General features: G+C 36.3%; 3 protein-coding genes across 7 annotated transcripts; 1 reads left to right on the top strand and 2 right to left on the bottom strand.

The window, feature by feature from the left end:
• Positions 1-2,028: 2,028 nt before the first annotated feature.
• Positions 2,029-5,970, bottom strand: LOC124185574 (tubulin alpha-8 chain-like). Its single transcript, XM_046576452.1, has 6 exons — positions 5,773-5,970; positions 5,327-5,571; positions 4,001-4,228; positions 3,522-3,780; positions 3,281-3,433; positions 2,029-3,162 (listed from the first exon to the last, which is right to left on the bottom strand). Exons 1-6 carry the CDS (start codon positions 5,968-5,970, stop codon positions 2,905-2,907), a joined length of 1,341 nt encoding a protein of 446 aa, XP_046432408.1. The 3' UTR covers positions 2,029-2,904.
• On the top strand, positions 5,421-11,768 carry LOC124184707 (cytochrome c oxidase assembly protein COX15 homolog). Of its 4 annotated transcripts, none has more exons than XM_046574718.1 (6): positions 5,421-5,555; positions 7,142-7,307; positions 7,386-7,518; positions 7,855-7,987; positions 8,124-8,754; positions 8,837-11,768. In XM_046574718.1, exons 2-6 carry the CDS (start codon positions 7,149-7,151, stop codon positions 9,089-9,091), a joined length of 1,311 nt encoding a protein of 436 aa, XP_046430674.1. In that variant the 5' UTR covers positions 5,421-5,555; positions 7,142-7,148; the 3' UTR covers positions 9,092-11,768. The 4 variants fall into 4 exon arrangements, with proteins under 4 accessions (XP_046430674.1, XP_046430676.1, XP_046430675.1 ...); XM_046574720.1 differs by lacking the exon at positions 5,421-5,555 and adding an exon at positions 6,529-7,043 and having other exon boundaries at positions 8,124-8,414; positions 8,837-8,973; XM_046574719.1 differs by lacking the exon at positions 5,421-5,555 and adding an exon at positions 6,531-7,043 and having other exon boundaries at positions 7,392-7,518.
• On the bottom strand, positions 9,523-14,706 carry LOC124184713 (ubiquitin domain-containing protein 1). 2 transcript variants are annotated; one of them, XM_046574735.1, is made up of 5 exons: positions 14,585-14,706; positions 14,428-14,510; positions 13,271-13,630; positions 13,048-13,166; positions 9,523-12,841 (listed from the first exon to the last, which is right to left on the bottom strand). In XM_046574735.1, the coding sequence occupies exons 2-5, from the start codon at positions 14,507-14,509 to the stop codon at positions 12,680-12,682; spliced, it is 723 nt and encodes a 240-aa protein (XP_046430691.1). In that variant the 5' UTR covers position 14,510; positions 14,585-14,706; the 3' UTR covers positions 9,523-12,679. The 2 variants fall into 2 exon arrangements, with proteins under 2 accessions (XP_046430691.1, XP_046430690.1); XM_046574734.1 differs by lacking the exon at positions 14,585-14,706 and having other exon boundaries at positions 14,428-14,564.
• Positions 14,707-15,073: the final 367 nt, after the last annotated feature.

The raw sequence follows: 15,073 nt of genomic DNA, 5'->3' as shown, positions 1-15,073 counted from the left end.
ATCGCGGGTCGGTTACACTAGTTTCTATCCCCTCCCGGGTAGACAAATGTTTGTTCCGGAAAAACAGTTACTCCTTGCATCTTCCTCGGTATTGTTGTTCTTCTTTTTTTTTCCCCATCATTTTTCCCTCCACTCGGTCGAATAACGCAACTTTATAAACTTTACGTAAGTCGTATTATCGTACGCAAAGACGCTCTGACATTTTCATTACGCATTGACGCATTTATGATCCTTCACAAATAATGTGTTATTACGTTCGGTGATTATATGTGAGTAATTTACACATTCGTAAGAAATATTTTAACAAAAAATCGTACGGACTTTGTAGACAGCTTTGTCGTATGAAAATAATTTACAGGTCGTGTTCTTTTCGCATGTCATCATTTAGACCGAAAAGAGATTGCACGACTCGTCAATACTGTATTTTTATATTTTCTGTAGTAACATGAAATTGAAAAGTCTTCGCGGTTCGTGAATAGAAATTGCTATGAAAAACTTGGCACGTGATCGACAAGAGATACCCATTGCAGCGTGTATTTTACTATGCATCACATTCCGGGTCGGGTTTGAATCATCCAAAATGAAAAAAAATAAACAAAAAAATCGATAAGTTATCAGCTAAAACAAGTGACTTTAACGTCACTTTCAGTTTCAGAATCCGTAACAAAAGTAGGCCAGTGAACAAAACGGGATCGAAGTTAATCGTCTGACGTTATTCCCCACGTCATATGCGATGTGTACTGACGTTCAAAGTTTCGTAATCATTTCAAACAATGCCAAAAGTAACCATAATAATAAAGATAAAAAAAAAATAGCGACAACGACGGTAGTTACAACAATTATTAATACCCCATTATCGTTATAACACGTGTTATTGCACCGAGTACCGTATGCATATAACTATATTTGATAATGGTGGTATGGATACGAAAGTAAAAGAAATACGGCGATAAGTCATCGCCTTCGTAGATCACACTCCTTGTGCCTCCCATGGAGCTTGCACGCGTGTAGAACATGCCGAGCATGTATTATAACATCCCTCTGTCAACGAAAGATAATTCATTAATTATCATGTCCACTGTCCCATCCGTATTTCGAAAAATTTCCGCGACGTTGTGCGTGACCCGTTCAATTACATATAGGCATAAAGTCCACATCGCGATTGCGTCTTCAAATATTTGTGTTTATACACGTGTAGCATCGAGTAAGGAATCCTGAAATATTCCAATCTTGAGAGCAGTTTGAGTCACGGGAACTCTTAGTGAGACTTGACCCACGTTTTCTTCCGCCCGTTATTCGATACGTTACGCCAAGTTCTTTGTTTTTTTCATCAAGAGGTTTAATTAATTACAATTTAACCTATTGAACCGCGCATAATCTCAGACGCAACACATCGCGTTGTTGGACCTTTAAACTCGACCGCCATTCCCTTCTCTCGGCGTTCGTTGTTCTTGTGGTTAATTTTACATGCTTTGCCATCGTGGAAAGCAACTTGTATATAATGTGTGTGTGTGTGTGTGTGTGTAATATACACACAAATCTGTATACCTCGGTTGAGAGAAGCGGACAACGGTCCGACTGAAAATTCTACTTTCAGTACCGTCCAACGTTTCCATTGTACCAATAACCGAGAATTTGTCAAGTTACGCGTAATTGTTCTGCGTCACCTCTTCTACCCGCAGTTCAATTACTGTACGTCTAGAAACGCCAATTGAACGAATTCTAAATTCAAACTCTGAAACATGATAAGTAATGGTCTTTCAAGTGCGTTCGCCACATTGTCGCGTACGCCGCGTGAGGGATTGAAAAAAAAATAAAATAAAATAATAATAGAAAAAGTATGCCTATACAGATACATATTAGTATCGTGCACGTGATTCAAATATTATCGTTTAAATTACATCGTTAATTTCAAGTCGTAATATCGGTAGCAGTTTGAATTTTTGTTAACTTGTATAATTATCTTTAATTAAATTATTTCAAACCGAAATGTATATAATTCACATGATTTATAATACTTACGTTGAAAGATTATAATATGATAGCGGATTTTCTTCGATCCAGCAAATCAAATTATCAGCTCGAGCATAATATCATCTCCCGCCGGTTATTTTTGTTTACACTACATTTAGCGTATGTATGTGTTTTATGCGATGTACCCGAAATCAATCTACGACAATATTTACGTAGCTACAATGTCGCACGGTATTGTCGTTGAAATTATAAATTTACCGTAAATATGATTTTGAAATTTGTTTATTGTTACTTTTGCCAGATTTCATTCGTGCATGTGCAAGCAAAAAGTCGTGGGAGGTCTAACGATGTACGTATATGCATATTTGTGTAATAATACTTCTAACAGTAATTAGTTCTAATTATCTCCCGGTAAACAGTCGATTACATGATCATAAATTAATTCAATTAAGGAGTTTCGGTTACAAGCCTAAGCCTCGGTTCTTTATGTGCGTAATTGATGTTCCTCCGTTGTTCGAGACATCAAGTTTTTCTGAAAATAACTACAACCCAATTAAAGTCCCCATTCAACGCTACTCGTCGAAGAATCAATTCGTGCAGATTCGCGCTAATAAATCCGTTGCGATCGAGGCAATTTCCAAACACAATATCGGCGCACGTGTAATACTTGGAAGGTGAAGTCCCGCAAGCACATTTACATATATAATCGTCATCAGGTGTTGACGTAAAAGTTAATTAACGGGCTAATTGAAATCGGTTTAATCGATCACCGAAATCAGCGCGCAATCAACTCAATCACAAAGAGCTCAGAGACTCTCCTGCATCCAAGAATTATCATAATCATATCCGATTCGATAAGCCCGAGGTAAATTCCCCGATGGTCAATTTCTCCTGAACGTCCTAGAAAACTCTTCCACAACAAGCAATCCGTCACATGTTTATTTCTTTGTAATCTTCAATCAGAGCAGCTATGTCGTCACGAGCATCCTGGAACTCCTCCTCTTCCATCCCTTCGCCGATGTAGTGATGAACGAATGCCCTCTTCTTGAACATCAGATCATACTTGTTGCCGATTCGGGCCCAGGCGTGTCTTACGGCCGTGTTGTTGCTCACCATGACGAGGGAACGGGACGTCTTCGACAAATCGCCACCCGGGACCGTAAACGGCGGCTGATAATTGATGCCCAGCTGAAAATTGACGACGAAACGTTGTAACGCGTTGAAAGGGGGGCCTTGAAATTTCTTCTTGTCAGCCGAATCGTTGCGGTTAAAAAGGGGACTGATTGTAAGTGAGCAAAAGGAGAACCTTGAATCCTGTTGGGCACCAATCGACGAACTTTATCGACTTGTGCTGCTTCAGCGACGATATCGCCCGGTTCACGTCCGTCGGGCTGACGTCCCCTCTGTAAAGCAGACAGCAGCTCAAGTAGGCCCCTTTACGGGGATCGCACTTGACCAGCTGCGAATCACGGAGATTAATTAACGCCGACTGTTCGCGATAGACGTCGAAAATTATTTTTCCCACACGTAGATAGGTAGGTGCATACCTGATTCGATGGCTCGAAACACTCGTTCGTTATTTGCGCGACACTCGACTCCTCGAAGACGGCCTTGCAGCAATTTGTAATAGGCGAGTAGGTAACCAGCGGGAAGTGAATTCGAGGATAGGGAACCAGGTTCGTCTGGAATTCTTCAAGGCTGACGTTTATCGCCCCTTCAAATCTCAAGGATGCCGTAATGCTTGAAACCACTTGGGCCAACAGCCGGTTCAGATTTGTATAAGTCGGTCGTGGCACGTTGAGATTCCTAAGGGTGATGCCAATTATACCTTCGGAAACTACGTGAGTAACTGCACGGATTGCAAAGAAAAGAAAGAAAGAAATGAATAAATAAATAAATATAAATAAAACATTGGAATGTTCTCTGCAAAGTTTTAATCTCTCAAATGGTGATTTTCGGTAAAAGGTAAAAAATTTTATCAGGAATCGCGTGCACGCGATATACACATGTGTACAGGTATGTCTACCTGTCGCATATTTCGTACAGAGCTTCGTTGTCCGCGATGAAGCAACAGTCTTCAAAATCTAGGGTGCCGTGCGTTGTCAGTACGGAATTGTAGGGCTCGACGACTGCTGTGGAAATGTGGGGTGCCGGATAAATCGCAAGGTCCAATTTTGACTTCTTGCTGTAATCAGCGGACAGGCTTTCGAGGAGTAGAGCGGTGAAGCCGCTTCCTGTACCACCGCCGAAAGATCTGCTTACATATTACGTGATCATGCACAGTTGTCAAAAAGAATTTAGATTATTTTTATCTCTTTCAGGTCGGCGAGTTTGATCTTTTTAGTATAAATATGACCCCTGTGTTAGATATTGTTAATTGCGCGTGTATAAAATATCTTTAACTTTCCACTATTCTGAGAAATAAAAAAAAGTCGATTTTTCGCTAGATCTAGATCTTAACGTTTCGAAGTATAGAGAATTTATTCTTCGAGAAAATCTCGAGAAAATGAATTAACGGAGTTTTATGATTTTTGTCTCAATAAACGGGATTCTGCCTAACTTAGAATTGATTAGATTTTGGGTTCGTTCAATCCAGCAGTACTCAAATTATTTAAGCAATAAGACTAACGAATGTAAATTTTGTTTGATAATATTATCTCAACTCGAACACCCCTCAAATTCAACCAGATTAACCATTTTTTTGTGATTGTTTACATTTCTATTTGGAAATTTATTTAGTTTATATGAGCAATATTTATTTGAGAGCGATAGTTATCGTGGAGAGGGCGTGACACTGAACAAATTTAGCGAAAGGTTACGATGAGCTTGCCGTTTGTCACCATTTGACAATGAGAGTGGAATCTTACTGTAGGGTAATAAAGGAGGGATACTAGGAATCATATAATCTTTCATACTCCCCGGTAACATTCCGCTCTTGAACGGTTTAACAGCGATTAATGATTCGTAATTTTTCCTTAAAACTGACATCTACTTTATGTGTCTTTAAATTACATATTTTTACTATCTCTCTTATGAGGTCATGATATCACATATAAACTTTGTAACATTCAATTCAAAATACGTTTCTCATGAGCCTATGATACTGTTTTTTTGTTTGTTTACGTACAACAGGTAGAAAAGATCGTTTACCGAGAACTGCAGTATCTGATTACTGATTGCAAATGCTGTTGACAAGATACCCTTTTCCTCCTTGTCACGTGACACGATTCATGAACGACGTATGATATAGGTATGTATATTTAGAAAGCGTTGAATAATTTTGTAAATTTCCGAACACTTCCACTTTTCTTCTCATTGGAAATACGTTAATAATAACATTTTTATTGTAGACCTGAAAACGATGAATCCGGACAATTTCGGACATCCTTCTGATACTTTTCGAACGCGATCGAGGACGAGATCTATTGCCTCAGGTCCCACCGAATAATAGCCTCTAGCGTAACAATTAGCTGCGTCTTCCTTGCCAGATATCAATGACGATGGATCAAATAGATCTCTGTAGGCACCGGTTCGGATTTCGTCGATCACTGTTGGCTCAAGATCTACAATCACTGTGCGAGGTACCATTTTGCTAGCCTTAACGCAGAAAAAGATTTACAGCACTAACTGAGAGACGATGTAAAAACGTGTCAATGATCCCTCTCAAAAAAAAAAAAAAAAATAAGTAAATAAACATAGAACTTATTCTTACTCTTCGCAAAGAGTAAGCGTGAGATAGTAAAAATGACAACTCGTTGATTAACTCGGTAACGAGAGCGTATCATTTAATAAAGTTACTTGAGACGGAGCGAAGAATTTCTGAAACGACTTATCGACTACTTTGAAACCGTCGTAAAGATATCCATCCGACTTGATTCCATGTTCCAAGCAAAAAAGTTCCCAGCATGCATTTGCCATCTGGGTTCCAGCTTGACCTACAAATATCGTGACAACCTCTCCTGACTTACTTGCCGCTTGTCCTTTGGCCTTTGCCATTTTAAAATAAAATTTTAATGCGGCCGAAAATTAAACGATCATTTTTTTAAGTGTGCTCAACGATTTTGGAAAACTATTTTCTAATTTTTACCGAAAAGTTCAATTTTGAACGCATTTTAGGTGGCCGAAAATAATGTATTTCTAAAACGTCATCCTGACGGATGGTGAAACGTTTTTTTTTTTTTATGTTTCAAGAATTCATTTGTCTCAGCTCGTCAACTGTTGGGCTTATTTTATTACCCATACAGATTATATTTCTGCATTTTTAGTTGACCAGTTTAAAGAAATGGTGAATTTTTTACCGTAAGCGATAAAATCATTCTAATGCAAGGTGATATTCGCACTCAGTATCATGCGTAAATCGTTTGAGACGATTGCGCGTGATCCCCAACAATACGAAGTTGCGGAAATTGCTGATTATCCTGCAAAGTCATGTCAAACGCTTGCAGTTTTTCTCGTATAATACTTCGGTCCGTTTTGCGTATCGACCGTGGTCGCATTGTTATTTATCAGGAATACAAGATATAGTCAGGGAGTAGAAATAAGCTTGAATCCGCCTGTCGTCAGGCAACTATCATTACATCTGACGAACAACTAATTGTAAGAAATAACGAATACTGAAGCGATTGCCTACACACAGGCGAAATCTTACTATTAAAACTGTGGTATCGATGATTTTCTAATCGCCACCGTTAAGAACGCGAGAATTGCACATAACATGAAATCTTCTTCGTCACCTAATAATAAGATAACATGGACGAAATATGGAAAGTCTCGTCAGCCTTTCAACTGTGAAATGTATCAGTTACGCATGTGTCAGTGATTTCTACACGTTTGAAATTAATCGAAGATTAGACCTATAGATCTATCGCTATTCGCGATGTAGTCTCGAGTCGTCTGCTGTTAAAGTGTCAGTAGTATTGAGCATGTATTGCGTATCAGTTGTGAGTTTCGCCTAGCTTTTAGTTGAAGTGATATAAAAGGAAACATTAACGGTTAAAAATTAGATTCATTCCTTCCGGCGCATTTAATTTTAAAAAATATAATAATTCAAGAAACTGTTTTACAATCACGTAAGTCAATCTAACCTAACCTAACCTCAAATATTTACCTCAGTTACCTACAGTATTACATCACGCAAAATATTTCATCACATTGCGTTATTATACAGAAACACGATGTTGAGCGTTGCTCGTCAGTCTACCAAAATTCTTGGTCGAGCTAATCTGACAGGTTCGTGTTATGTCAGACGAACATTCATCGCCTCGCTGCCAAGAAAAGCGTCACGCACAAATGGGCTGTCCATTTTTCGAAGGATTCCCGTTCAAGCAGGAAGGGTAAATTACAGTGAAACATTTGAATCATTTCGTTGCAGTACTGTGTTATACTATTAGTAAATTGATTTAACATCACAGTTTCAGAGCCTACTAAGACAGACTGGTACCATAGCACTGAATTATGCATCCAAAGCAACTCCAAATTCAAAGAAGATTGTCGGCACCTGGATGCTGACATGTAGTGGAATGGTTTTCATTGCAGTAGCTTTAGGTATTGTGGGTTATATAATTTTTTACTATTGCGTTCGCTACATTGTTAAAGTAGTAACAGATCAGACTTATGGAAAATGATCGGGGCGTGTGCACTATGCATTTGTCAACGTGCCATTAAGAGTTGATGCTTTACCTATTCCTAATCTGGTTTGTAATTCAAACCATTGAATTTCTATTTATCTCACATACAAACCTATCCGAGCTCCGAGTCGTTATAAATTATTGTATTACCAGTTACCTGCTTATAAGACTGAAAATTTTCCGTGATAACGCAATAAAGTATCTTATTCTGATCACTGTTTTCATAATTACTTCACCTTGCCTCCACGTTCAGGAGGCATAACCAGACTCACAGAATCTGGATTATCTATGGTGACGTGGAAATTACTCGGAGAAAGAATGCCCTTAACGGAACATGACTGGATTGAAGAGTTTGAGAAGTACAAAGAGTTTCCAGAATTCAAAATGTAAGAAATCCTACACATTATTTGTACAACCTATATCATTTGATTACTTACAATGTCACGATACCACATATTTACTTGTATTCAAAACTTGGTTATTTCCGACTTCCAATGAGCTAAACATTTCTGTGTTTCACAGAACGAACAAAAACATAACACTGGAAGAATTCAAGCGCATCTGGTGGATGGAATACTTGCATAGAACATGGGGTCGCCTGATAGGTGCTGCTTTCATAATTCCGGCAACATTTTTCTGGACAAAGGGTTGGTTTGATAAGAAAACAAAGCTTAGAGTTACTGCTCTTGGAACCTTGATTGGCATGCAAGGATTAATGGGCTGGTACATGGTCAAATCTGGGCTAGAGGACAGATTCAACGGTCCTTCTGATGTACCGAGAGTTTCTCAATACCGCCTAGCCTCACACCTTGGGTTAGCATTTATTATCTACACTGGCTTTCTCTATAACGCTTTGGACAAATTAATTCCAGCACAGAAAGTGGCTGTTGATTATTTTGGTACGCGAAAATTTGATACCAATATTACAAAGGGTCTGCGAAAGCTTCGAATGATGACCCATTCAACAAAGGGCCTTATCTTCCTCACGGCCATATCTGGCGCCTTTGTTGCCGGAATGGATGCTGGACTTGTATATAACTCATTTCCGAAAATGGGAGACAAATGGATACCTGACGACATACTCGCCATTTCACCTACACTCAGAAATTTCACTGAAAATCCAACAACCGTACAATTTGATCATAGAATATTAGTGAGTTATCTCATTAATATTTAAATACTTTTTGTAATTTCAAGCCGCAAATTGATTTCTCTGTAATATTATCTTATTTCAGGGTATTACAACACTTTCCATGATAACAGCAACTTGGTGGATTTCACGGAAGTACACCTTGCCTGGACGGGGGGCTAAGGCTGCAATGGCTGTTTTGTGTTTAGGGTACCTGCAGGTTCTTCTGGGCATTACGACACTTTTACATTATGTTCCCGTCCCACTAGCAGCTTCCCATCAGTCTGGAAGTTTGGCACTACTCTCTGCAGCGACGTGGCTGTGCCATGAATTAAAATACGTTAAACGTCTACCCAAATGAATGTTTCCACCAGTTAGCTCCAGGTTTGTACAATATAGTATTGCTTTGCGAATAATTATAGAAATGTAAAATAGAGTGCTGCAATGATATGACAGTAATAAAAAATACAATTTACAATTCAAGATTCACAATTGTTAGATTTTATTGTTATTCTGTATTATGAAAAATCTCAGAAATTGCCTTTAGTATTTTGCCAAGGATGAACTTGTTCTGTTTTTACTTTGAATACGAATCATGAAACCACAATCAAATTAAGCACGTCCAAACTGAAAAGTAGGAAAAGATGTTGAAGAGAAAATGATGATGAGTTTACAACATTATGCTAATTTATTTGTCAACGTAGTGTGCAGTCATATTATAGTTAATTGTAAAAATTAATTTTAATTATATATACTATCACATTAAACCTATGACAATAATATCGAAGCTTACGTATTTAATTCTTTTATTTTTATTTTTTGTTCTTAAATAATACAACATTTGAATTCTATATAATTTTGTCAAACATTAAAATATTGCCTTACATAGTATAAACCGAGTTAGTTTGATATTTATTTTTAACATTTGTTATTTATTTAATTTTGTTTTCAGAATAAATTTTTCACTGAATGGACTTGATAGGATATTTAATACATATGTGTGTGAATGACGTTAATTTTCATTAAGAAAATGTAAATTTTCAAGATTTATTTGCTATCTAATTAATTAGAATTTATCGCTGCGTCATATATGTATATACCGTTTGACTCTTTCAAAAAACGTTCTTTTCCTTCAGAGGTTTCGATTACTAGACTTGTAACCCCAATTTCGATGTCGAAATCACTCAATTTCATCAGCAGTTACACTAAGTTCGTCATTTCCAATCGGTCGCTAAATTACTTCATCATAGAGTTTTTGTTCCTTTTGTAATTTATTTTAATCAATTTTTTTTCTTGTAATTGTTTTCTTATACACATTGGTCCAATGTGGCAACATCATTTGCGTGATGAAATCACCACATGCTATAGAAATTGCACTTTTAAATTGTTACACTTTTTATATTTACATTCTCAACGTGTCTCTTGTTGCGTGGTCGTTGCTTCCTTACAAAACGCAACATATCTAAGAGTATTTTTGTAACATGGCTGTGTAATGATTGCAAGGTTCCCTCCTTTTACATACGCTATAACTGTCACATAAAGTTTGCAAATTGCTTGAAAAAATTTGAATGCAGATTCTATTTTGAATGAATAGCATTCATCTTGTAATGAGTTATAAAAACATTATAAAAGACTCCTTAACAGGAAAATTTTATAATCCAAGGACTAATTTTCTTTGTATGAGACTTCTGTGATAAATATATTGTTTATTTTTTTCGAATTTTTTTTCATCATTATAGTTGCATCAGTCTGACTAAATTTGTTTACGCATTTACAAGTTGAACTATGAAAAAGTTATTAATTGATAGTTATGAAATATATTACAGTACATAAATGCGAAACTACCTTTATTTTCATTACAAAGAGAATTGATTTTTTTATTACTGAACTACGCAGACTTTCAAAGAGCACTTAGTTTATCACAAAACTAAGGTGAACGGAAATTTTTTTTTTTTTTTCGTTAAGTCTATTCTTCTATTGTCTGCAGGGTAATTCGAGGCACTAAAAATTTTCAAGATTTACAACGCTCTTTGTTGATTGCTAGTCAAAAATTTCTTGCGTAATCGTTCAGTTAGATTTGTAATGTTGGATCAGCAATGAAGTCATTATTTTACAAAGACCTTGTCAAGTAAAATGTCCAATATTATGCATAATTTTCACCACTATACGAGATTTGTAGAAGTTGAAGGAGTGCGTTTCTCTTTCACTTAAATGTTTTTCATACAATTTGTCTACTCTATTTGAAAATGATATTGATACTTGGCGATACTGACCCAAGAAGCCAGACAAACCACAATACTTCGCATATTACCAAATTTTAATCTTGGTAAATACCTCGTTCGATACCAAAATAATTTAAACTGGCAGGTAGTTACATTAAGGAAATGCATAAAATATGAAATATGTACACGCATATATTAAAGTCGTAGTTAATTAGGTATTGAAAAATCTTTCGCAAACTGAGTTATATTAAACTGTCTTCTAATTACCGTATTTATATAATAATATAATATATAGTTGTTGCTGGTAATTTATAAATTAAAATACATACGCCTAAATATATTATATAAACGCCCAGTTTGTGAAGGATGGTCATATTATGTATATGTATATTAGTTGAATTGATCGTCGCGAAATCATCGATCGGGAAAAACGTCATTACTCTATATTGGTGTATTCGGGATGTAAGTTGCGAAAGAAGAAACGAAATCAGGCTGAATAACGACTGAAAACAAAGAAATTGAAGCATCGAGTCCTGTCCAACATTGTCTAGCTTCATTCGTTTACAGAGAGATGGACAGAGTATTTGCTTCAACTAAGTCAGCATTAAAGCTGGTCTTTTCCAAAAATTTTCAGCCGTGACATTTTGATTGAGACACCATGTAGCTAAATTTAAAGGATTTTAAAAAATTGCAAGTGAAAAATTAGGCTTCTAGCTCGCTATTCACCTGGTTATTGTGTACAAAGATCTTTATGGCAAACGTGTGACGTGTGTGTATGCGCTTCAAAATCTTTTGATCAGAAGTACTTTACTACTTCAAAAAAAAATATACATACATTCACGCGTGTATCAAAACTTTGTCGACTAGTTCGATTTCTACCTCAATACTAATTCAGCAACATAAAAACGTTTCCTCACATTCATTGTGCGATTCTCAAAAAACTTTCACTCTGTGCCTTCGAATTTAGTTTAAAAAATAGTACAATAATATACATTAATATGCTTGTAAGAAGGAGCAAACGGTCTATTTTTAAACGTAAGTCTTTTGACCAAGTCTTAACTAGAATTCTCACTAGGCCATGGTATCAAAGATAAAGTTTGTTGTGTTGATTTGAGCTGGAAATGAGATACTATTTTATATCACTATATCGATTCAATACTTGAAGAATAAAATGTTAAGAAAAAATTCCAAAGCTCTGCCATAAAAAGTAAACACAGCCTGCTTAAATGTGTTCTGTACTGGTGAAACACTTGGTTACATTTCAGTCGATCTACAAACTCGATTATCATCAAGCACATAATTATGTCGCAAAACTAATCAATTCAGTTACCAAACAGTACAAGTTTACGCTATACTGTTTCTAGTTCAATCTAAATACTCCCCTGACCTGCGCGTAAAATTTCAAAATTATCCAAGTATGTAGGCATATCTCATTATTATATATATGACATTTTTGCATTCTACAAAGATGTTTATTTTCTATTCTGATTTTTGATTGTAAAGGTAGTAGAAACTTCCTTATAAAAAACCTGGAATGTTACCAACTGTGGCACCGTACGTTAATCGAAAAATAATATAAAAACATAAGGAAATGATAAGAGTAGTACAGAAATCATCACTGAATAGACACGTTGAACTTTAGTAGTCTGTGTTAAGGAATGTCCTTTAAAGATCTTTTTCGCAGTAAAAGTTAGCGTCACTTAACTCCCATATACAATTTGTTGAGTTCAACTAGTTTTTGTAGGGCTTGTGTCAATTTTTTCCGGATTTACAATTACTTGTATTACGTAACTTTGTTGAATCTTAGCTTCTTCTATGTGCATTTTGTCTCCAAGTAGTTTTCCGCCAAAAAACCACCTTTGCCTCGATGGTTCCAGACCTTCTTGACTCTGTGCAGTGAAAGAATAATTAAATACAATCGTGTTGAAAAAAAATTAAATTAAAGCAAAGACAAGCCTGAACGTTAAGCGAAATTGAAAAGCTGATTTGACAGAGTGAATTGAGAATTAGCAATTATTGTATATTTTGTTAATCAATGACAGCAATGTGATTGTATCGTAAATTGCAAAAACAGTGCACATGATAATAATCAAACCTGCAACTTTTTCTTGGCAGCTCCTATCGTGTCTTTACTATAAACGGGTAATTTAACATCTCCTAGGGTTGTAGACAGCCTAAGTTTCAAAGTCATTTCTGTGCCTCCGTCGACGGGCTCTGTGGCAGAGAAAAAAGAAACAAATAGTTAGTTTAAGAAGATACAGAGCATACCAGTTTTCACTATAAACTAGAGATATACTTGATATTTCAGTAAATCTTACCAGAACAGTCAGCTGGCGAATCTCTACCACTGTCTTCTTTAACAATATTTATTGGATATGACAAGCAGTAAATCGGAACCTGATATCTAGTTCCCAATTCATCGTAACACTCAGTTAAATATCCATTAGGCACCGAGACATTAGCTCCGTCCAAAATGGCCTGTGCCAACTGATAGTCTTGGGCCTCAGCCGCGGTCGCGCCAGCCCTTAAGGCGTCCCATATTTCTTTGCGCCCGTCAAAAGCTGGCGCGGTATCCCAAAATTCATCTCTCTTGCTTCTGAGTTGACCCTCGGTCAAAGGAACATCCGACTTCCATCTGATCACTTCGTGACAAAGTGGATGGTTTTTTCTTGAATTACCTGCATGAAATTGTAAAAATAAATGGCATAGTTAATATTTTTAACTTCATCTGTGACAGAAAGAAGGATTACAAATACCACGCAAAACTTTTTTAAAATTATGCAAAGCACAAGGTTTGACATTTGCTTTACAATTTTATCTGAGGTGAATACAGATAGGCTGAAAAACATCCTAAAATAATGATTATATACCTGTATTTTTTAACAGATATCGTTCAAATAGCTCGATCTATTGATTGGAATAACTAATACAACAATAAAAAATAAAAAAACTTGCAGCTTTGTGAATAGGTTTCAATCTGGCATAAAAAATAGTTCAACACTTAGTCTTTTTATTGAAAGAAAATCTATTGAGCCATTGAAGCTATGTTTGGTAGCGTGGATCGAGGTCTGACATTTGTTTTACTATTTAGGTCATAGCTTGACAAGGTTCGAACATATACCTACATCAGCGAATAGAAATTAAAATCACAGGTAGAAGTGACTAAAAACGAAAGCTACATCGTAAATGAGGAATAAGGAAATTTTTTTTTATTTTCAAACTTTCTTTCTGCTTCTTTTTTTATTCCTTCGTGATTTCATCGCGCGCAATATACATAATGTTACGAGTCGGTATTCTGGATTGGGAAAAAAAATTAAGAAATAATTAAAAAAAAAAAAAAAAATGTGAACGTAAGAGACCGCGATCGAGTCCTAAATTGCATTTTGAATAAATTACAGTTTTCATGCGGTGACCCATATTAGGTGTACGTGATTTCCAAGGTTAGTTGGTGTTTGTTGAAAATATTGTTTCTCACCTGAATTTGTCCTCGTAGAGTTGCCCGACGTGTCGTCAACAGAGCCGTTTCTAGCCCTTGTTATGCCTATGCAGCCTCCCATCCTAGGCGGCGAAAATAACCAAACATTTCACTGGAATTTACCAACACCTTACATGCCATTTTCGTCCATCTTTACCTATTTTATCATTCCGCCACAACGCGCGCTGCCATCACACAAAACCTTGTTAAAAAATCTCTTGCTAGCTCGAACTCCTAGGACGCCTGCCTGGGTTGTTTCCAGTGAATGACGTATATGGTCTATGAAGAGAGACGACGACGTGACGAGAGGGTTGCACAAGATGATAGTAATAAATAATAATAAAAATAAGCGAAAAGAATAGTTTTTTTTTAAAACACGGTTGTAAATTACTTCGTAGAAACGCGGACCTTCGACTGGCCGTGTCGTTAAATTTAATAGGCTACAATTACTGCTTTCTGTTTATTAAATTTAACCCGTTAAGATTTAACAGTTATCAAAAGAAAATTATGTATGTGGATGTAAAAAGAAAGCACGATAATTTAAAGAATGACAAAATAAATCGTGGTTAGGGGGTGACTGTATTATTATATTGAAATCACGAAGTAATTAATTGTTTTTCAACTTCAGACGTTTCTTTTTTTCTCT

The sequence above is a fragment of the Neodiprion fabricii genome, chromosome 6, assembly GCF_021155785.1.
Source record: "Neodiprion fabricii isolate iyNeoFabr1 chromosome 6, iyNeoFabr1.1, whole genome shotgun sequence".
In the NCBI taxonomy this organism is placed as follows: Eukaryota; Metazoa; Arthropoda; class Insecta; order Hymenoptera; family Diprionidae; genus Neodiprion; species Neodiprion fabricii.
This window is presented reverse-complemented; position numbering and strand designations above follow the sequence as displayed.